General features: G+C 28.2%; 2 protein-coding genes across 3 annotated transcripts in view; one reads left to right on the top strand and one right to left on the bottom strand.

The window, feature by feature from the left end:
- svr (Carboxypeptidase D svr) overlaps positions 1-21,698 on the top strand; it is a 27,757-nt gene extending 6,059 nt beyond the window's left edge. For both annotated transcript variants that reach the window (XM_015512688.2, XM_089222952.1), the window contains exons 3-21: positions 140-300; positions 1,756-1,917; positions 1,983-2,130; positions 2,592-2,689; positions 11,191-11,418; positions 12,262-12,453; positions 13,509-13,600; positions 14,232-14,435; positions 14,616-15,025; positions 16,415-16,703; positions 16,770-17,137; positions 17,226-17,307; positions 17,394-17,480; positions 18,485-18,736; positions 18,801-18,933; positions 19,007-19,123; positions 19,289-19,441; positions 19,506-19,676; positions 21,114-21,698. In XM_015512688.2, coding sequence (XP_015368174.1) covers positions 140-300; positions 1,756-1,917; positions 1,983-2,130; positions 2,592-2,689; positions 11,191-11,418; positions 12,262-12,453; positions 13,509-13,600; positions 14,232-14,435; positions 14,616-15,025; positions 16,415-16,703; positions 16,770-17,137; positions 17,226-17,307; positions 17,394-17,480; positions 18,485-18,736; positions 18,801-18,933; positions 19,007-19,123; positions 19,289-19,441; positions 19,506-19,676; positions 21,114-21,199 — 3,433 coding nt within the window. In that variant the 3' untranslated portion in view covers positions 21,200-21,698. The remainder of the gene's footprint in view (positions 1-139; positions 301-1,755; positions 1,918-1,982; positions 2,131-2,591; positions 2,690-11,190; positions 11,419-12,261; positions 12,454-13,508; positions 13,601-14,231; positions 14,436-14,615; positions 15,026-16,414; positions 16,704-16,769; positions 17,138-17,225; positions 17,308-17,393; positions 17,481-18,484; positions 18,737-18,800; positions 18,934-19,006; positions 19,124-19,288; positions 19,442-19,505; positions 19,677-21,113) is intronic.
- LOC107164747 (uncharacterized) lies at positions 21,577-24,997 on the bottom strand. Its single transcript, XM_015512680.2, has 8 exons — positions 24,482-24,997; positions 24,314-24,386; positions 23,943-24,181; positions 23,593-23,891; positions 22,605-23,530; positions 22,312-22,543; positions 22,003-22,251; positions 21,577-21,922 (listed from the first exon to the last, which is right to left on the bottom strand). Exons 3-8 carry the CDS (start codon positions 24,172-24,174, stop codon positions 21,686-21,688), a joined length of 2,175 nt encoding a protein of 724 aa, XP_015368166.1. The 5' UTR covers positions 24,175-24,181; positions 24,314-24,386; positions 24,482-24,997; the 3' UTR covers positions 21,577-21,685.

Here is a 24,997-nt window from a genome sequence, read left to right as displayed (position 1 = left end):
TATTTAAATTGCACATGTACACAATTTTTATTTGTTTTAGCACTGTCACTAACTATAATTTTAAGTATTATAATAATGTAACCATCCTATTGCTTGTATTTTCTATTCATTTATTCATATTTTTAAAACTTTACATTAGAAACATTTCTCAAGGAGGCAAGACACCCGATGATGCTTTGTTTAGATATTTGTCAACAAAATATGCTTCAAAAAATCCTAAAATGGCCAATGGATCGGCTTGTCAAGAAGAACATTTTAAAAATGGTATTACTAATGGTGCTGAGTGGTATGAACTTGAAGGTTGGTGTTAATCATTTATTTAAAAATGTATTTATTTTTTATTCATAGTACAGCATCAACTACTAGCTAATTAGCTTACAAATAAATAAATATTTATTACATATAAATGACAAATGGTTTTTTTAGATTAAATTATACATACCAAATCATTTTAGGAATGAAATGGTTTTGATGATGTTGTCTTTGATTGGGCTAAAGACTTCAAAGACGTTGATAGATATTCTTTCTTTATTTTGTTTAATTTAAATTTAAATTAGGGTTTGTTAATTGTCTGGACAGGAATGTACTAGTGAAGTCAATCTCTAGAGCCAAAATTAAATAAATGTATGACAACTTAATTTATGTTATAATAAATTAAAATATGATGTACAACAATTATTTAAATACATATAATAACAATATAAAAATAAAGAATTTTTTTTATAGAACAACAAATAACTGTATCAACATATTGTATATTGGCCAGTTTGTTAAAACTATCAATTAAAAGTATTTGTCTGGTGGCATAAACATTTGAAATACTTAATAGCTCTTTGAAATTGAATGAATCACCATGGGTTATTTAATGTTTAAATATATGGTATTAGATTTTAATGGATTTTTATTAAATGTGCAGCATCAGGATAAAATGCTATAGTATAGTATTAATATATTAATATATTAATACTATATTATAGTAAAAATATTAGAAGTGTTTAAATTGAATAGTTGGATTTAAAAGTCAAAATAAGTTAAGTAGTATTCTAAATTTTATATACCATACTAAAAAAAAAAATATTAAGAAATCTGAAATCTTGCAGAGTTTATAGGTTTCTAGTTTTCAATAAAATGTAATAATACTTATTTTTAAGTTTCTCAGATTCAATGTTAATTTGAATATCTGTTCTAATTTCTATTTCAATTTATACAACCATTAGTTCAGGGCAAGATTGAGAGGTCATAACAATACAAATAATTTACATTAAAAATGTTTAAAACAAATAATTTGAATCCTTAAAATATATTTTTAAATTAATTATTTGTAATATTTTATTATAATGTTTACGTTTTAGATTTTAGCTCTGAAATTATTGGTTGTACAATGGTATATTTTTGTATGTTTTTGTTAGGAGAATATTTTTTTTAAAGTAAAATATTTATTGTAAATTTTAAATGTGTTAAGTTCTTTTGAGAAAATAAACAAAGATTATTATTGAATGTAGTATAATTAATAATTATATTAATCAAATGTTTAAAATGAAACAATCGTTTTAATAATGATATTTGATAATTTCCATCAAAATTAAATATCAAAGTATAACTTATTGTAAATAATTAAACAATATACCTATTATATTTCTATCCTTGATCTTCTAAAGTTCAATAATTTTCTGCCTTTGGTTTTAAACAATTAATATATTTTGCTATTGATAATTATAGTTGTTTATAATTAATTATTATACAATCAATATTTAGGTGGAATGCAAGATTTTAACTACATCTATTCTAATTGTTTTGAAATTACAATCGAACTTACTTGCTGTAAATTCCCATCTTCATCTGTGTTGGCTAAAGAATGGGAATATAATCGTGAATCTATGTTAACTTATATGGAGAGTGTTCATATGGGAATTAAAGGTAAATTTCTAGTAATTAGTAATACAATATATTATAATTTAACATAATTCTTACATACTTAACAGGATTGGTTCAAGATGAAAATAATAATCCCATTCCAGGGGCTATTATACATATTGTAGGTATAAATCATACTGTAAAAACTACAAATAGAGGTGAATATTGGAGACTATTACTTCCTGGTATATATACTATTTCAGCCAGTGCTCCTGGGTAAGAAATCATTTAAAATTTTCATAGTAAATTATTTTATCATTTTAAAAAGTAATACAGCTCTAATTTATATATTATAGTATTCTAAAATAAACTAACATATAATATAATATGCTAAAATATTTAATAAGCTAACAAGTAACAGTTACATTTTGAAAATTAATATTAATTTATAGTATTTTCGTTTTTTTTATAATCATAGCCAAATAATAATTTCAACAAGATAGATTGTTTTGGACAATTTTACTATCTACCTACATAATTATGTTGTATATAAATTTACTATAGGACTCTTTTGTAAATCAAATAATATTATAATATATGTGAATGTGTTTTTTATTCTTAGACTAATAGTTAACTTATTTTTTTATCTAAGTTAAAATTGAATATTTTCTTATGAACATACATATTTATGTTAAAAAGTTTATTTTTAACTAAGATATCTTTTTATTTTGTTTTAGTTACAATGCATCAGTGCATCGAAATGTCTTAGTGAAGAATGATACTCTACGTTCTACAACTGTCAACTTTACACTCCATACATTAAAACAATCGTCAGGTAATTTAATGGATAATATAAATTTTCCTTCATAAATAAGTTCTATTCAACAAATAATTTCTTTAAATTTTCCTCTCTTTTTTTTATAATATAAATTAGTGATTTACATGTTTATAATCTTTGCATGGGATTACTAATAGGTGTTGGCATATATTTTGTTATAATTATTAAATAGTAGATTTATATTAACAAAAATAATTATAAAAATCAGCGGCAGATTGGAAGATCAGAAAAATTTTTATTAATGGATCTATTATATTGTTACATTTTTTTGACAATATTTTGTTTGTTAGTATGAGTGATATCCTTTCAGTAAATCCCTATGTCAATATGTTTATCCAATTCGCCTCTGATGAAAATAATGTATACTTAACAAAAGTTTATATTGTGTATATTTTCTAGCCGACAGATACAAAATATCAATGGTCTTCTGCATGCTGATATTGGTATTGCATGTGTCATTAATAAACTGTGATTGATAACTTTCTTAACAATACATTTAGTCGCAATTATTTTAGTCCAAAATATTTTAAGAATAAATAAATAAATTTGTGATATATAATACAGTAAAATCTCTATAACTCAAATTTCAACTAGTCAAAAATAATTTAATCCTCTTATGATTGATGTAGTGTTATATAAGATTAATATCTTCTAGAGCTTTAAGTATTTTATAGCTATTGTAGACCATCTCCTAGATACCATTACATTTCATCACTGATCACCGTCCTTGCTGTCTTTCAGTCTTATTATTCGGGAGACTATAATATCCACTCCCACCCTTTCTAAACTTCTTTATCTTGTGTGACCCTCTAGATTTTTCATTTAAACTTCTAACCATCACTTCTTTTATTGTGCCACATAATTTCTATGGCTAGCCTATTTAACTGTCTTACACCTAAACTTTTTATATAAATGCTAATAATTAGTTTTCGGAATAACTGGCTTACTTAATACATTCATATTTTCCTATAATCTCTATTTATTCAACATGAGTTATTGATCATATATTTACCATATTATCTATTCTCCGTCATTATCTATTTGCCTCCCATTTTTTACAGTCCAAGTTTCTTGCCTATTTGTTATGATTGGGTATAGAAGACTTAAAAATAAGAATTCCTTCCTAGTTATATGTTTTGATTTTTATGACTGCAACTATTCTTATTACTGCCTAAAGTTCTTGATAAAATTATATCATGCATATTGTTATAGTTTTTTAAAGTATTAGGTGATCAAAATCTAACAATTGCTGTAAGTAAATTCCATTCATTTCCAAGTCATCTTTCTTTATTTTTGTTTTTTCTTGATAAACTTTTACCCTCCCACCATATATCTAACTTGGTCTTTTTGTCTAATAAAATTAACTTTATTTAATCTTGAGTTATAGAGTAAGTACTGAACATAAATAATTTAACAAACTACCATGATGAGTATTATTTAATTTAGGTACATTAATAGTATTAATATTCATACTTAATTATATGTGTATGTGTATATATTTTGATGAACTGTGGAAATCACTTTTAAATGTTGCAATTTATTAATATAACTATGCATACTTAAAGCACACTACTAAAATAGAAAATATTTATTTTAAATAATAATATTAAAATATTTATTTATTATAAATAACATATTGTAAAATTGTTTGGTATATATTGTATTGATTTGTATATAAGGATTTTACATAACTCGACCACCAAAATTAAAACCCTTAACTTATCTAAATTAAAGTTGAATTTGAACATAAGATTTTTATTTTTTATATTAAATTTTAAGTGTTTTCCACAAGCAGTTAATTTCATAGTATTATAAATTGTATTAAATAATAATAGTTAAGGTATCTTCTGGCTCATCTAATGATAATTATTTTACTAAAATGGTTCATGATGATTACAATTTATATTATAATCATTGCATTTTTAAAATTATTTTCTGATTATTTTTATATTTAAATAATTTTTTTTTTTACCAAACTATTTATGTATTACATTACTTTTTAGTATTATACTAATGGTCCTTTTTATCCACTTTTTTAAGGTATTTTATTGAACAAATATTGGTTATTGGAACTATTTTACAGATATACATTTAACATTATAATATGTACTGGGTTTAATAACATGTTATATTAAGTTGGAAAGGTTTAACTAAGCCACAATGGGTCATCAGAGATTGAATTTATGTCCTATGTAATTTCCAAAAAGTCTATTAAAGTGTTAAACAAAAATTAAATATATTTCATGATATTATGTATTAAAATTAGACTGTTCTAAGCATTTTGTATCAGTAGCATAACTAGGAGTTGCTAGAGGGCATCCCTCTACAGTAACTACTTAACAATTTAACAACAGTTATGAAAATTTGCTACTAAGGATTTGTTTTATTCAGTTAAGTCCTATAAGTTCTAAATTTTAGCTGTATTTTTAAATATAGTTATACTCGTACACAAGTCACAAATAGAGAAAAGTTTTTAAAACTGAATTGAATACAGGGACAGTTGGTGGATTATATTATATATTACATATTTAAATATTTTTATATATTCACTATATCCATTTTGGGTGGTGATTTCTTATAATGACTTATCGAATAACAGGGGCTATGTGTGATATCAAACATTTAAAAACAACTACTTATACCTTTTAAATTATTTTTATCAATATTTAGTCAAAACAATAATTTTAAACAAAGGCTGCTACAAAAATTTATATGCTGCTTTAAGTTTGGTCATGCTAGTATACTATATTGACTTACAAAAGACTGATAAATATATGAACAAAAAATTTAAAAATAGTGAATTAAATGTTTCTATTACATAGTTTTTTTGGTAAATTTTATTATTGTACGAACAGTATTACTGACTTAGGTATCTTTAATGAAACACTCAAAAATCAATTAACTTATTTGTGATTTACAAAATACTATAGCTATTACTAAAATAAATAATCAAGCCACCTACTTCAAAAATTATACTTCTTAATTTTTAGTATTTTTTTAATGTATTTCTTAATGCAAGTTTGATCAAAAACTTAAAATTCTATTCTATTTTTTTATAAATCTAAACAATTGAATATATTAAACTTTAATTTTTTAAACTCAAGAGTTTTATAGGTTTCTCATTAATTAAAAAAGAAATAAGTTTATCAATGAATAAACCATTTATAACTTTTAGTATTATGCATGTTAGTGTTTTTTATAAATAAAGTATGTTTTTTAAAACTATCTTATATGTGTTCGGTTTGCTTATAATATGTATTTTCTAATATATTTTTAAATATCTAACAAAAAATGACTTACTATTTTTAAAACATATACTAATGTTGACATTGAAGTTAAAGTACTTTAATTTATAGTTTACCTATCCAATCGAGAAAAATAGCTTTATAATAGTTTGATGACATTTTTCTTAATTTTTGGTTGTAATTATATAAGTTTGTCCTAGCTCATCAGTGTGGAAGTGTGGTGCTATATTACACATTTTAAATTTTCATTAATTTTATTAATTATTTACATAATACTTCTTTAGAGCTCATTGATATTGATACATCAAATGTGGTAATTGATTTATCTCACTGGAACGTTAATGTTGATTTTGGATTGGCTAAAAATAATGGGACAGTGGCTGTGATTCATAAGGCAACACAGGGGATTAGATATGTTGACTCTTACTATAGAACCAGACGAATTGCAGCTGAAAAAGAAGGACTACTTTGGGGAGCATATCATTTTGGTACTAATACAAATGGTGTCCTCCAAGCAGATCACTTTTTAAATGAAGTTGGAAATACATCAGCAATTTTACTTGTTCTCAATGTTGAACCTTACAAAAATAAAATAATGACCCAAAAACAAGCTAAAGATTTTATAAAAACTGTTCAAAATAGAACTAAAAAATCTGTCATGATTTATGCCAGTTACAACACCTTAAAAAATTACTCTACTCCATTTTTTTTTAAAATTTCATTGTGGATAGCTCTTTATAACACATCACTTAAATTACCACCTGGTTGGAGTAATTGGGTTTTTTGGCAATATACAGATGGGAAAAAAGGTAAATGGCCACATGGAGTTAATGGTGTTGGCTTATGTGATAGAGATAAATTTAATGGCTCAGTTGAAAAACTGAGAGCATTTTGGCCAAATGGAAGTTTGCCTCTTTTATGAATTAAAAAAATATTTGTATATATTTCAAGTATTAAACTATTGAAATTCGCAATTTCTAATTATTTGTTTTAACTTAATTGTTGTTTATTTAATTATAATTTCTAAGTAATAATTACAATAATAAATATTGAATTTTCTATACTCAATAGTGAAGGGAGATGAAAGATTTTAGTAACAACTTACAAAATGTAATATACAACCTCAATGAAAGTTAAATACATATATTATGTTTCTTTGATATTATTTATAAATTTTATATTTTGATACTTTTATTTAATTTTTCAATATAATACTTGGCAAATACTGATATCAGTAAAACTTACATGATCTATTTATTAAATAGAAGTATAATAATTATATTTATTTTATGAATTATAATCATTCAGTTAAGTATGTGCTGACATTAAAATAAGATGTATTAAATAGATGAAATCATAAGCTTAGGTAAGGTTTAACACTGCATATAATTAATTTGTTTTAAAAAAAAAAACACTAAGAGAGAAAATAAGTCGACCAAGCTCAACTATTTATGATTAGTTGTCATGAATGCCTTTAGAAATAATGTTTTTGTGGGGGGAAGCAACAAAAAGTATTTTATCTTTACAATAGATAACATTTTATGTATAACATAAATAATAAAACATATATTATCTTAAGTTGGAGCACGAGGTTTCTTTTATATTTTATATATTGCTTAATTTCCTTGTACTACCTTCCTTCTTTATCGTGTACTTACTTGCAAATATTTTCTCTTTAGAAATCTCAATTGGATTGTTATTTAAAATAAAATATTATATTGGTGAATTATGTCAATAATAATAAATTCATTAATTTTAAAAGGCAGTAAAAATTACTTTTGTGAAAATTGGTTTTTCAAATTAGTTTGTACATCTTATTTTTAAGAAATAATATAAATCATGATAATCATGATAATTAGTAATGATTTGTATAAAAACTAAATATTCTGTTAACTCTAAACAATCGTTAGACCTACTTATGTTTTTTTATTTTTTTATTTTCCATCTGATTACAAGGAAATTGCTTGAACATTTCTTCCCCTTTACTACCTAACCTAACATCACACTAAGTAAAATACAGATTTACATTTGACCAAACAATGCATGAGTTTATTTAAGCAGTTGTTTCTATTTTCATAGTATGTCAAATGTATATGGTATCTATATTATTTTTTTATGTAGTATGTTTAACAGTTTTTAGCTATATGTAATTTTATTAACAATAATGAATACAATTAAATATATTTTTTTCATAGTAAAATATCAATACATTGCATACATTTATCTTTAAGTAAGACCTGAAAAAAGTGGTGGAGGGGCTTAGGCCAACTTTAACAATTTATAAATGTATATAACATTACTGGTATCAATGATCTGCCTACATATATTATATGTTAATCATCAACATTTTATTTGTTATAAATTTATAAATCTCTATTGATTATTTCATATTTTTATATTATTATATTATGAATTATCTATAAAATAACTTATAAGTCTTCAGATAATTTGTAGTAATAATATAATTATGTAATTTTCACATACACATATATGTATATGTGTGTTATATAATATAGGTATTATATTATGTGATTTAGATATTTATCATTATTATTAAATGTATTATTATTATATACTTTTTTTATTAAAATTCAAAATTTTTAAAGAGAATGTTATTATTTTACTTATTGCGAATTGTGTGATATAACTGCTCATAATGGTTGTAAGATTTATATATACATATACATATATATATATATGATTAATAAACGATTAATTATTGTTGTAGCAAATAGTTGTTTTTTTTTTCTTTAAGGTAATTTGGTAATTTCCACTCTTGTATATATACATATTGTTAAGCCGCACGTAACTGCTTTAAAATAACTGTTAATTGGGATGAAGTTAAGTATTTTGCCGCAATACGACGAGGTGTATTGGACTATCACACGGCGAAACGTTGTAATACGAGAGGCGTATGCAAAAGAAAACGCGCTTGTACTTACCTTATTTTTACCTGTATACCTATCTTACAACTTAGCGAATAACATTAATATTTCTTATTATTATTTTTCGATGGATAATATAAATAGCCAAACAAAATAACACTTATGTAACGACACTAGGTTACTAGGTACGTTTTTGGTATATTATATTATTGTAATATTTACGTGTCTGTTAAACGGCTATATCACATGATTATCAAACCACAATAATGGAGCATCTGGTGTTAATGATGGCACGGTGGTGGCTTAGATCACTGACGTTTTGAAGTAGAAACCCATCAAACTCAAATAAATATGTATACACTGCGTTCCTTTTTCATCACTCGTGTACTACTCTTCGTACGTCTCCCGAATACAAATTACTGAATGTTTATATAAATGGACATACGAGTACGATCAGTAAAAAAAGTGAAATGTGACGTTGTAGAAATCTGCAATGACTTATATTTGAATATGGACAATTGGACAATATGGTTATTATCGTTATTGAAGCTTCGAGTCTATAAAAAATTTGAACCAGTGGCGTAGGTCATGGCCCTAGTGAAAATTTATATTCAATTTAAGAATTTCAACCGTGGTTTAGCGTTACAAATCCGAAGATATCTCATAATTCCTAATGTTAGGAATTTAGTTTTTCGTTGTGAACGAGTTATGTTTACGATGTTTCATTATCCTTAATTTTGCAGTGGCGTATATAGGATTTAATTTCGAGAGGTTTTTAGAAATCCTAACGGTATGATTAATTATAATAATATTCTACACACACTGTTCAATTTCGGGGGAGGGGGGACTTTATACACCGCTGGTCTTTATGAACTATTTTTCGGTTACATAAAAATGTTAATGTTGCGTGCTAATTTTTAAAAGTGATTTCCACCCATCTTTGTAGTACCTACAGACTCTGTTTACTATTTGTTTTATTTTATCATACTACTTTTAAATAATTAATTTTATACTTAAATGAATTGGTAATTATAAGTACTTTGTGTACAGAGTTTAAATTCCTGTAGTGAAAAAAAATCATTTAAAACATTTTATTTCAGACCAATTACCTATAATTAAATCTAAATTTTATTTTCTAAATATAAAAGTATTTTTTATTTGAATTGTATGCATCATACAGCATACACGTCCCTTAAAATGTAAAGTTGGCCCATATATTGAAATTAATCACTAAATACATTAAACACTAACTTTATGTTTGAGTATTCATCTATATATTATTTATATTAAAAATGATAATGCTCTTCGGAACAACACTACTACAGGGAATGGCAATCAACTAAAGTAAAAATATCTTATAGCTGTCATAAGGGTGTTTATAAATGAATATCTTATATACACTTATATCAATTGGTATTTTTATTCGATGGTCGAAGTCTTAGAACATAATATGATAGGATCAGGGTGCAGATGCTATATAGTCCAGTGGCGTATTCCCCCCCCACCAAAAAAAAAATATTATTCAATGCGTCTGGAGACCTTAAATTATTAAATTATTGATGAATTGGCAAAGAAAAAAAGAAAACTAGATTTTATAATATAATTTGTGATTTTTAATTTTAATTCTAATATAACTATAGTTAATATAAAAATAGGTTGAATTGAGTTTATTTTATACATTCTAATTTATAAATTATTTCATTATGATATGTCACCCCCCCCCCCTAATCTAAAATTGTAAATACGCCACTGATATAGTCTCTAGTCATATAAGTTATACGTTCAGTTTTTCAGTGCTTGAATTGAGATGATGGTAGAGTCAATCATCTGTTTAAAAAATATTGATATGTACCAACTCTTCTAATTGTATCATAATCAACTAGACATTTAAATAATCATTGTGTACGCATAATTTTTTAAATTTTTTTTTTTATTTTCAAATTTTTTTTCTAAATCAAGCACTGCGACTGTGACGTGTATATATTATTACATGCACTAAAATAATAAGAAATTTTCAATACTTCAGTGAATAGTTGTTGTATAAGAAAAAAATGTTGCTCTTATTCTTAAATAAAAAATTATGTTTTTTAGACGTGTTATTTAGTCGGCTAACATATTTTTGACCGTGCGCGTAAATATGGACTTATAAGTAAGAAATGTATTCGGTAGTCCGAGTCGAAATCAGTAAAAAACTTATACACGCATGACGCATAGGTAATACACACATCAAATTAGTTCGCCTCCTACGGTAATTTAATTTTTATTGTTCAAAAATATCGTACGAGACCGAAGCCCGTCCATAGAAGGACATAATTCCTATCCAAGTTACATAATATAAATACAGATAACACTTTTTTTTTTCTTTCAGCGGTCGATTTGACTACGATAGAGACGAAGTCGGGACAAAGAGATGCCGATGGCTTCCCTATTCCCGTAGCGTTCGTGCATCACAATTACGATCGTCTTGTGTCCGCGTTGAACTTGATAAACGTCAACTATCCAAATATCACCAGACTGTACACCGTGGGCAAAAGTGTACAAGGGAGAGACTTGTACGTAATCGAAGTGTCCACGAGTCCCGGACGACACAAACCTGGTAATGTTTACTTAAGTGGTGAGAGGGTGATGTATTAGTTTTCCCTTTCAATTCAAAAATCTTTTCAAAATTGATTGTACCTATATTATTTGAATTTTGAGTTGTTATAGCTAATGAATCATATTTTTTGAATTTTTTTCTCTTTTCGAAACAACTTTTCGCCGATGTTTAATTATCATATTATATATTCTTTAGAAATTTAAGGAACCCTTTACTAGACATATCAAAACTTAAAAATGAAAACCTTTAAAACTACTGATAATTTTAACCTTCGTATGCACCAACTAGTTTCGCTTTCCTACCGGAAGTTCAAAGTTTAAGCATTATTTCGATTTTCGACTGCTCGTCATCATGTACATAGACAAAAACAAAATAAATAATAAATGCACATTCACATCATTGTAAAATCAACGCATTTATCGCTCCGCTAGAGATTTAAAATATTGAATGTCATATAAAAGTTGCTAAAAACGAGTAAAAAAATGTTTGTTTGTCAGTTAGTTATTGTTTAGTTACAAAGAATAAAATATATTGTCGAAAACAACAATCGTGTCGTGTAAGTATAGGTATAGGTAGTGTTGTCCAAGATTATTTAAAAAAAAAAAAAATGTTATCTTCTACTCTTAACCCAACTAGTTATAAATTAGACAACATTTTCAACAAGAATCCACCTTAAATTGCTGGAGATCGAAAGCTTCAAAGTATCGTCATACACTATAATAACCACACGTTGCAATTTGTTTACGCGATACACATTCCTAACCCGCCGTACAGTATTGTGGATGAACGTGCTCGTCGAATCGCCCATCAGTAATAAATTATAATATTATGTCTCTGGTTTAGGCAAACCGGAGTTTAAGTACGTGGCCAACATGCACGGGAACGAAGTGATCGGTCGGGAAATGTTGCTGTTGCTTGCCCAGTACTTGTGCCAGAACTATGGCATCGATCAACGTGTCACACGGTTGGTGGACGGAGTGCGGATACATCTGATGCCGTCGATGAACCCTGATGGATACGAAATATCCACTGAAGGTATTACTAATATGTCGTCGTGATGTCAGTGGGCTTCAGAATTTCAGTTAGTGTCATGGACATCCGCAGACATTTTACCACGAGAGGGAGGAGGCAAAGATAGTTTCATAAATAATTGCGATTCTTTCAGAAAGAAATCTTCACTTTTATACACTATAATAAATATACTAAATAAGATTTAAAATTATAAGTTTCTATCAATTCATAGGTGCAAAAACCGTTTGAGATTTTAGGGATGGGGTATGAACCCATACTTTATGATAATATGAAATAAGGTTAAAATAATTGTAGGAAATATTTTGGGGAACTTAGTCCCCAATTTGTGTTTATGGTAACTATCTTATGATGGGCACAAAAAAAATCATTATTTTGGTATATTTATGACTAATCCATCCTTGATACGTACGTACAAATCTGATCAGTTTGGTGAATTCAGGATTATAATTAGCAGGCTCAGATCAAGTGTTTTTGAACACCTGGTCAAACTTAGGTTTTTCCGGCCTCCTTTACATGTAAATACTGGTGATACCCGAGGACAAAATATCCAAATTTAATCGTTTTTATTAAAATACAAATTCATACAAAACACTTTGCTTTCTTATAAAATTAGCTTAAATTTCAAATTATAACTATAGCTAGTTAAATTAATGAAATAAATTACATTATTTGTAGCAATAATATCACAAAATATACCGCATAAACATAAGTCAACATCTACCAACGAAAAACAAAAATAAATTATATGATGGCAGTTAGGACATTCCAAATTTTTTAATTGGTTCTGTTAATTTTATTATAATATAAAAATGTAGGTTGAATTAATTGTATGGGCTTCTTATTTTATAAGCTAATATTTGGGATAATTTTTTATTTTGTGATATTATTTCTACAAATATACTCATAATTATATAATAATTACATCTTGTAAGTTAGTATTTACTAAATTTAGTTTAATTTACGTAGTAATAATTGGATTAAAGTAGTATAAGTTAGGTTGATTACTGCATGAGTACATTTATTTAAGTGCCTTTAATAACCAATGTTGTTTACCACAGGAATCGAAGACGTTAACAACGTGGTGGGCCGTGACAACGCAAATAGAGTTGACTTGAATCGAAATTTTCCAGACAATAGACATTCCTTTCACGTGAGTATACTACGTATTGGATGCTACAATTATGAGTAAATAAAAATAACACCCCAAACGCTGACCCTATGTCTAAATCCGGTGACTTTTTAAAGCTATAGATTTTTTGTGGACATAGGTAGTTATTATTTTTTTTTTTATAAGCATTCAAAGTTTAAATTTTAACAACATACGTAAAAATCACGAAAATTCGCAAATTATTTTAAGCTTGAAATTCATAAAACATTTTCTTTTTAAATCTAAGATTTAAAAATTTTTAATGATCTATAATATATCCTAGACAGATAAACCGTCTCCGCTCAATATCGTTTTTCGCATACAATAATATAATATCATTGAATTCAAACTTAATTCCATCCATTGCAGTAACCCGTAACCCACTTGTAACCTACTGTACAGCAGAGCGACATCCACGAATTGCCCGCTTTTTTTTAAAATTAAATTTTAATATTTAATAATTCATTGTTGCCCGAATGTTTTCTATTTTTAAAATGTGTAATATTAAACCCGATTTCCTGTTAGTCGCCAGAATTGTCTTAATCATAATAATATATTTTGACAGTTTGAACATATTATATTGCTATGTTTATGCGCATATTCGTAATATTTTAATTATCTCCGTCGCTTACAGTTATCAAAACAAGAACCGGAAACCAAAGCAATCATCGAATGGATCAAAAGCATTCCGTTTGTTTTGAGCGGCAATCTACACGGTGGAGCTCTCGTGGCCAATTACCCCTTCGACAGCAGCGCAATTGATGGTAATTCAAATCCACAGGCATCGTATACCCCAGACAACGACGTATTCGTGCTACTGGCCAAAACATACTCTATGGTTAGTAATCAAACGTTGACAATTGTTGTGCAAAATAATCTGAACGATTGTCGATGATGGTATTTTTAAATTATATTATATTATATTGAGTTCAAAGGCGTAATTTCGGGGGGGGGGGGAGTGGAAGTTTAAGGGACAACTTTATTGTAATTTTAAGCCATCATTAATGTTTGTTTGCAGAACCATCCGAAAATGCATTTGGATAGCAACAGGTGCGCAAACGATACAACGTCCTTCAAGGACGGGATAGTCAATGGTGCTTCGTGGTACAGCGTGGTTGGTGGCATGCAAGACTTCAATTACTTGAATACGAATTGCTTCGAGCTCACGTTCGAGCTGGGCTGCACCAAGTTCCCATTTCAGAGAGATTTGGAAGGCTACTGGCTGGACAATCGCGAGTCGCTGCTCACCTTCATGGAACAAGTGAACAGGGGTGTGAAGGGATTCGTGTTGGATGACCAGGGACATGGTGTGCGCAACGCCGAAATTTCGGTTGTGGGCATTGAACACACCGTGAAATCGGCGAGCGATGGTGATTACTGGCGCATATTAGTGCCGGGAGATTACGAAATATCGGTGACGGCATATGGGTAAGACGAGACGGGTATTATACCTTTGCTATATTAAGAAACATTTATTTATTTAATTACCTAATTTTTATTACATATAAAATACCTCTTTATTAAGTTATATGTACATTATTCATATTGTATTGCTATTGTATTGTATTGATATATACATATTAGAGATGTTACGAACCATAATATTTAAGGTCGAACCGAACCGAGAACCGAACTCTTCAAATATTTCATCGAACTCGAACCGAACATTAAAAGTTAAATTGGATATTATTTTATTTAATATTTAATATTTATTTATTTATTTATTTATCATTTAGCCACCATACTTCAGAATTATTGAATAAAGATTTTACAACTATTTACTTAAATACTTTAAATACTTTAATAGTTAATTATTATTATGCATGAGATTTTTAATTATTAATATGATGATAACTGATAAGAATAAGAAAAAGCGAAAAACATTAATATTTAAAACAAGTAAACATTAAACAACTAATATTAATTTATTAATTATTAATCATTTAATAATAATTTATAATTTTAGCCGTTACTCCATCGACTTTTATTTTTATTTCTCTGGTTCGATTATCGAACAGAACTATTAGATATTTGGTTCGGTTCGATTATTTGGAATTTCCAGTTCGGTTCGGTTCCAAAATCGAACAGTTCGTAACATCTCTAATAAATATATATATATATATCATAAGCGTGATTTTTTTATTGATTTTTTTTTTTTTGGGGGGGGGGGGGGTATGATTTGTTATTGAATTTTTATTGGTTAGGTTATAAACTTATAACTTGTGATTTTATGCCATAGGAATTATGAGATACATTTATCACTTTAGTCAACTTAAATCTAGCACCACCATCAATCTAACCCAAATTGCGCACGCATGTGTAGGTATATAATATATATTATCTATTAATTTCGAACCACGACGATTCCCTAGTCGTAACTAGTTATTACACTTCTTACAATCATATTGATTTTTCAAAGTAACAAATATATAGGTATTGACTAAATTTATCTATAGATTATAGTGTACCTATGAAACCTTTACATTTTTACAGGCATTAAATTTGATAGGTATAATTTATTTATAGTTATAACTGTATAAACTATGATATGCGAAAAGCCCAAAAAACAACTAAGAATTGTACTGTAATAAGTAATTACATTTTTCAAACAAAAATAATGCTAAAAATTATTAGTTTTGTAGACATGGATTTACCAGTGTCTTAGTGTGCTTGGAATTACCACAAAATCTATAGTAGTTATATAAAATAATGCATGCATGTCCGCAGACATTATTTAACAAAAAATTAACGTTTAAGACCTTTTTAGGACTTTATTTTCACTAACTTTAAGAATGCGCTTCGGTTTTCTATTTGTAGGTACAAAAGGAAGACTCAGTCCGTCCACGTGTACAACTCCACGACACCCAGCTGGTTGAACTTTACGTTGCTCAAAGAAAACCTGGATGAGTGGTCTCAAGTGAACGATTTTGGTTTGAGATCGAACGTGATTAAAATGAACTCATATAATACGAGAGCATTATTTTTGAGCAACCTTACGGAATTGGAAAATAGTTTGTCGAATGTAGCCGAATTAGTTACGACTCCTAGTTCTTTAGACAGCGGTTCAGTGGAAAGTTCAATAATTCAGTTTAAAGTTACTGAAAATGTAAATGATGCAATTGATAGTGGCAATACGTGATATAATACGTTCATACTTTTTGTCCATATGTAGGTGGGGTCGCCTGATGAATTCAAGTTCAAAATTGCCATTTTGGGTGGGCTGTACGTCAACGAACCTGCTACTCGGGAGATGTTATTGTTTTTGGCTAGACATTATGTCGAGGGTTACAGAAAAAAAGACAAGCACATAGTTTCGTTTTTATCAAAAGTCGTATTACATTTTATACCCTACTTCGAACAAAATGAGAATTTTTATGAAAAGACATGTTCGACTGATGATCAAGCAGTTGTTACCGCACCACTATTGATAGCCACTAACCAACAAGATGAGCAGAAGATCACTAATAACCTTTGGAAAATGTTACAACGAGAACAGTTTGATATGATGTTCAGTCTGGAAGGTGGATCTATTTCAATAAAGTTAGTGTAAATGTTTGTTTAAATTGTATTATGTGTTATATAGGTATGTAACTTTTACTTAATGTTCTCTATATTTATTATTTTATAGGGGTCCAACAATTCATCCAAGGAACACAATTTCCATAATACTCCAGGATTATGAAGAGTTATTTTATAGTAACTTAAAAAATGTAAGTATCTTATTTTGTAAAATATTATAATTTTAAAAATGTAATATTTTTAATTATATATTAATATTTTTATTTATCATGTTAAGACTTGCGGTGAGCCATTAGATCGTAAAATCAATGATGTTAAACAAAACGTGTTGGATACATTCAATAATGTATTAAAAATTAAAACTGTACGTATAAAATGTATATTTTTATACAAGTCATAACTTAAGTGAACGTAAAATCTGCATATGTGGTTTTGCGTCCACAAACTTACAACTCTACAAATCTGGGTTCAATAGAATCAGTTTTATGTTGAATTAAGATGGTTCCAGTCGGTCAGTCAAAAACAAATTAAAAGTGATTTTAAATCTTCCGCTGTGACGAGATAGCAAAACTTAGAATAGTTCAATTTTAATGAATAATGCTGTAAAAATAAAAATGTTCGCTTTTCTTCTAGAGAACCATTAAAGCTATTGTTCAAAGTTTGAACTTTTGACAATATTTTAATATTTTACAAATTGCAGTTTTAACAACATTTTTTTTCTACCGTATGTATTGAAGAAATTCATAATTCTTAAAATTTCCTTTAAATTTTATATTAGATTAATTCACTGTAATATAAAATTGAATAAAACAAAATTGATTCTATGTAACACAGATTTGTCATGTTAAACATATGTAAGACAAAGACAACAAATTGGATGTCTTTTTATGTCTAAAGGAAGGGATTTAATACCATAATTTTGTATTTTTCTAACACAAGCGTGACAAAATTTTAAGACATTTAAGACTTTACTATAAACATACCAATTAATAAGGTTAAGTGTTGAAGCGATCAGAATTCTGAATATAAATTTGAATTTGTTGTCAAGAACACAGACAACTTCATTTTGACTTTCCTAGATTTTGATTTTTGATTTTAACTTCCCCAAAAATTGAAATATGACAATTTTTTTATTACTCTTTTTCAATATAACGTTTTTAGGAATTTGATGGCGAGATGCGGGAAAGTCAATTTCATATAGTTATTGATGACAAATTCAAATCTGTTCCTAAAATTCTTATTGCTTCATTAGATCAATCACAACAATAGCCAAAATCCTCTGTCGCAATTGTGTTGGACAAAGACATAGAATCACGGTATTGATTACCCTTAATGTAAAAAAAAAAATTAAGAATTTGATTATTTTAGATGGCTTTAAGTTTAACCTGCTGTAACTACATAGATCCATTAGAAACAGTGTTCGTTTGGATGGAGAGTTTTCACATGCTCAAAGTCATCATAGAAAACATTCAAGGTGTTCAAGGATCAGTTGTAGACAGATTAGGCAAACCTATCCGGAATGCAATTGTAACAATAGATATGTTTGCTGACATTTACACAGTCACTCCTAATTCAGCTGTTTTTAAGGCACACTTACCAATAGGTTTATATTACATTCATGTGAGTTATCTAAGTTATTTCAGACTAAGGAAATATGATCAAATGTTCACTTGTGTTTATTCAGGTCAAGGCAACTGGATATTTGACGAAAAGTATACCAATAAGTGTGCACCGTGGAATTATTACCAATATCAAAGTTGTCATGTCTCATGTTGGCCATGGTTCTGTTACTCTAGAATTAAATTCATTGATAAAGGGTAAGTAATATTTTTTGAAATTTAACTAGCATTATACATACATTTTCTAATATTATGAACTGTATTGAGTTAGGTTCTGTGATGGATATTGAAAACAGACCAATAGAGGGTGCGACCATAACTGACGATTCATCTTCTTCGGTAGCCACTAGTTATCATAATGGAACTTATAAATTGTCAGTCGGAGAAGGTGAATTTATTGTTATTTATACATAAATTTAATTAAGGTCAACAAATAGTGATGGACAACAATATCAATAATGCGATACAATATCGATATTGTAACACATTTTAAATATTGACAAAAGTATATTGTAGCCCATCACTATTAATTATATTTCATTTTATTATAAAGGTATCAGAACAATACGAGTAAATGCCCATGGATATTACACTTCCACAAAATCAATAAATATTCAAGACAACAAACCTCAGACAGTTATTTTCAAATTAATAAAAGATGAGAGAGTTTTAAATATGCCAAGGTTGATGTTTATAGTCCTTACAGGTAGCTGAAAACAAAAAATATAATTTTTTCTGACAAAAATGTCAAACTTATTTTTTGTTTTTAGTTTTTATAATCTCTGTTATTGGAGTAAGTTGGTATCATTTCTACCTTCGATGGAAAACAGGAAGACCGTCGTCATTTGCCTATAGAAATGGTTTTGCATTGCTGCCACAAAAACCTTATCTTTTTGATGACGATGATGAAGTGGAACTATTTCGCAATCCAATCATTAATGGTAAGTCTAATAGTAAATATTTAAATATAGTCCAGGCGGCCTCTGGGTTAAAATGCATTTTATTTTATTTTATTGAAAAATAAACGTAGTATTTAGAATATACTTGGTAAGGCACGGTCATTCGCTCAGTCTGCGGAAAAGCATTGAACGTATGTACTGGCCACAGTTGCTTGGTCCCAATGGTCCCGGATGGGTAACCACCCAGAATTTTTAGCAACATATCCTTGATACATTAACACGTGTTACAAACCTACCAACTTAAAATATACAAAAATAACCTCTACTATACCATCCCACACTCAATGGCCTATGTTGTTGCGGGCTCCCCTTAATAAAAAAAAATATATACATATAAATATATATTAATATGCCTTGGTGCACTATTTATGTTAAGAATCTGAAATATATCTATTGAAGTATTGAGAGACTAATACTTTGTAATAAAATATTTGTTCTTATTTTATACTCTTAAGCTAATCATTTATTTATTTACTTTTTTTGTAATTAAATATAACTTACATAGAATTTTAAACTGAACAACAAACAGTATTGCATCTATATTTTTTTATAAGCAAAATTTCGAGTGACACTGAATTGTGTCCCAAAAGTTCTACAATATATCATTTGAGAATATGGATATCAGATGACTTTCAAGAGTTTACAACTAATATATTTTGGTATAAATTTAATAACCAAAAATTCCCTAAACTTTAAATTATGAATTTACTAATAGTTACCATGTAATTTTAAAAATCTCTAAACCGGTGTATAAATTATTATATTGTTTAGAAGTGAATTATTGTTAATTTTAAATAATTTTGAAGTATCGATTTAATATTATAACATTCCAATTGAAACCACTGATGTGTTCAGCAATACTTATCTTTTATTGCAGTCTACTATAATACATTTAAGTAAAGCACTTTTTTTATTTTTGTCAAACAATGCATGCACTTATGCAGCAAAGGTTTAACTGATATATTTATTACCTATTTTCACATACTTGATCATACTCACATGTTTGTCAACATAGGCGTGGTAAAGCGTAATGGGGTGGTAGGTTGCAACCTCTGACTTTTTCTTTAATAAATGCATAGATATCTGATATCTATACTATATTACATAATTTTCATAGTTGTATATTGAATTAAATAAATTGTTTAAGTTATAAAATTTACAATTTAATATTTCATCATACTAGTAGTAATTAGTACAAGAATCTTTGGTAATTGTTTGACCTTTTTAAATATCCCCCCTGCGGACAAAGTCTGCTCAATGCCTGTTTGTCAAGTTTTTAAGTCAACAATTTTTATTCATGTATTCTAATTTATCAGCTATAATTAAAATATTATAGTCTGTTTTAATTATTATTGAGTGCTATTTTTTTTATTTTTATGTTATTGATGTCAAATGTAATAATTTAACTATAACTTATAGATTCTGTGACAAGGCCATACCACGATGATTCAGACATAAGTTTCACAGATAGTTCAGAAGAGTCAGTATCTTGTTATGTTCGGTAACCATTTAAAATCTACTATATATGCCTAGCATGCATAATGTGCTATACTTTGAAGAGGCTAAGTCAAAATGTTGAATTTCCATTATAAACTAATCAGCGAACGCATGCGCTTGACTTGTTGGAACAGGAAATCTATGTTTGTTAAGTAACACAAGTAATCCAATCCTTAATTGTTTAGTATTTAAGGTTTATTAATTATTATTATACTGACCTTTTAGTTAGGGACATTTTGATTTTATAAATATGTTTAACGTCACATCTAATACATTATAAAGAGTATTTAAGAAGATCGACCATAACTTTTTCCAAATGTATTATTACTTGTCAATAAGTTTCAACAAATGTATAACTGTAAAAACCTTTTAATAACTATTTCAGTTTAATTAATAAAATATTTATTTTTTATTTGTAAAACAGCCTTGTTGAACAAATTATTATGTTAAATTGATTACACTAAAATTTTATATTTTTTATATAAAATTAAAAACTATTCAGTTATATTTTCTTCTTTATTTGATTTCATTTCATGTTCTCTACTCAGATGATTATCTAAAAACAGTTGTCTTCCAAATGCTTGACGGCATAGTACACAACTGAATTTGAGCCTACCATCTGCGTGCATTTTCAAATGTTTCTTATAATTACAAAATGACACAAATGAACGATCACAAATGTCACATTTGTGCTTAACCATATGCTCTTGGACATGATTACTTCTCGACACCTTTAATGAACACAAACAAATATACAATAAATAATTATAAACGTATATAATATTTGATGTAAGTACTAAGTATGGCTTACCCAATTCTTAAAATATCTAGGGCAGTAAAAACATTTAAATTGCTTGATACCAGAATGACCTTGTTCATGATTGACTCTACTGCTTGATGCACTGAACGTCTTATCACAACCTTCATGACGGCATTTATAAGGGCGTTCTTTGGTATGTACACGCATATGTTTTTGTACGAGATCTTTGAGCCTGAAACAACGACCACATACTGGACAAGCAAAAGGTTTCTCACCTGTGTGCACCCTTTCATGGTTAACCTAAAATATGTTATATTAAAAAATGTTTGGTTCAAAAAATGGAAAACACAATAAAATTACTTTCTCGATAGGTTTAACAAAAGTTTTTCCACAAAAACGGCATTCATGTAATCGGCGTAAACGTTCAGGGGGTTCAATATGAGTAATGGCATGATGTTTCAAAGAGTTTTTATCATTAAATTGGGCATTGCAAACATCACAAACTAATATTTCACGAGGTTTACGCCGCATTTCATGTGCTCTTTGATGACACCGGAGACGAAATTCCGAATCATAACATTTATTGCATACACTAAAATAATTAAAGGTAAATAATTCAAAATAAAGCTATATACATTAAGATTAAGTCATACTTGCATAGAAATTTTAGGTTAGAAAATTCTGGATTTTGATGAGCAATTAAATGTGTTTCCATCATCTCAGGTGCTACTGGTTGATCACAAAATAGACATTTATTTGAATCATTTACATGTACCATGAGATGTGTTCTTAAGTAACCTTCTGAATCAAATTCCCCACCACAATGTGGACAAATATGCTTTGATCGAACATTAGGAATTGTGCGACTATTATTTCGGATGGCTGGACTTTTACAATCATTATTTTTTTTAGACTTGAGCGCCATTGCATCATCTTCTGTGCAGTTATGTTTATTTAACTTAGACCAATGGTCAGATTTTACATTACATGCTATACATTTCCAAGTTAACAAAAAACAATTCTCCAAGTTGTCTAATTGAGAGTATTCATTACATTCAACTGCTATTTCTAATATTGGAATAATGTTGGAATTAGTTGGTTTATTTTGAAATAATATTTGCTCAATATCAAATACATCATCATTAGATTTTAATCGTATCAGACGGATTCGTTTCTTGAAACTCAATTTACGAGCTTCGACTTGGAAGTAATCATTAACCTTCTCAGAAACTTGATTAAGTAAATAAACAGGAACATCAAAATATCGATCACCATATGAATCCGTGATGCAATGATTTGAATAAATATTGGAAGATAATATGCTGGTATAATTTTGATGCACATTGCTTTTGGTTTTTATATTTTCATCTTTTGATTTAACAAAATCGTCAGGAATAGTTTCTAGAGTTGTTGTTTCTTCTGACTTAATATCAGCTAAATGTTTCATTGCTACATCTTTATTGTTTGTATAAAAGTAGCCGTTGCCCCATTTAATCCAAGTTCCTATCTGAGGAATCTGTTCGCCAGTGGTATCAGGACTGTCCTTTAGTGCATTATTTTGGTCATTATCTTCAATTACCTACACATAATAATATACAATATGTTTAATAATAAACAAATTATTTTTTTTGAAAAACCAACCTGAAACACAACTTCTTGGCCTTTGTGACAATTATTGATATGTTCCTGAATTGATGGAAAATGTATATTGCATTCAGAACAATGATAAGGATGTGGTTCTTTGGAAATTTCTGTTTCTGTCGTTTCTGGTGGTCGCAATATTCTATTTGGGTCATCAATAGTAAATTCTTCAATAAATTTCTTAACTCCAGTTTCTGCATCAGTATCAGTTTGCCGTTCATCATTCTGATAATCCTCTTCACCCACAAGATTATCGAATTCTCCGATTTCATTTTCTGGTTCCGGTTCAGGTTCATCATCTAGTAAAAAAAAAAAAAATCAGTTGTACAATATTTGAACACTTGACTTACCATCTGGATATACGACGATCATTTCATTGTTGTCTTGCACGGATTTATTAACTTCATCTTCTTTTTCGGTGCAAATTTTATCCAAATGCACGACCAATGAGTTGATATCATCGCACTGTTTTCCACAGAAGGGGCACAGGATATTTGTGGTCAAACTTAACAAATGATATTTCAACAAGTCTTGGTTGGAGAACCTATCTTCACAACAAAGTGGGCATGGGACGCTCTCCATGAAAACGCTGAAACAAAATTAGTCGAGTCAAATTTTGAAATAAAATACATCTAAAAAATTGTAAGTTCCCAAAATTATATTGATATATTGACAAACATCGACGGACATAATATTATATTGATTGAACCTACGAACTTACTGTTTCGATAATCGTTGTCGTGATATAGTTCGGGAAGACAACTTGCCAACGACCACGACCACCGGAACTGGCACTAACAATCAACATATCAAATCATTTTAAGAGTAAAAAATCAATGTCTATACAATTTGAATAATTTGATTCATAAGAAAATAGGAAAATATGTACCTGAATTTTTAAAATGTACCGCCTAAACGCGTTAGTAACTTCAGAAATGTTATTGAATCAGTGACCACTACAACGCGGATAATAGAACGACAGTTGTGTTTCGTTACCGACGTCAGATGAATGTCTGTACCGCCATTATTGACTCGACGATTAGGATGTAGTTGTTAACCATTTTGGTTAAGCAAGGTTAACCAAAATCCGGTACAACATTGTATTGGTATTTGTCGGTTGGGCAACGGACCAATGAGAATAATATATGGCCGGCGGGGTTGGGTGGTGCGATGACGACTAATATCATTAGTTTATTACAGTGACGTTGATGTTTGATGTATATTGTTATTATAAAAGGTCAATTTAACAAAGCAATAATAACGTTGAAATCTAAAACAACACACTATATACTAATTTATGAGACAAGTTAGTTCATAATTTCTTTGAAACTTGTAAGAAATATTCATTAACACCGTGACATGATAATATAATAATTGCGTATTTACATTTTACGCTGTTAACCAT

The sequence above is a fragment of the Diuraphis noxia genome, unplaced genomic scaffold (assembly GCF_037042655.1).
Source record: "Diuraphis noxia isolate RWA-SAM2 unplaced genomic scaffold, SU_Dnox_SAM2 contig0003, whole genome shotgun sequence".
Classification (NCBI taxonomy): Eukaryota; Metazoa; Arthropoda; class Insecta; order Hemiptera; family Aphididae; genus Diuraphis; species Diuraphis noxia.
This window is presented reverse-complemented; position numbering and strand designations above follow the sequence as displayed.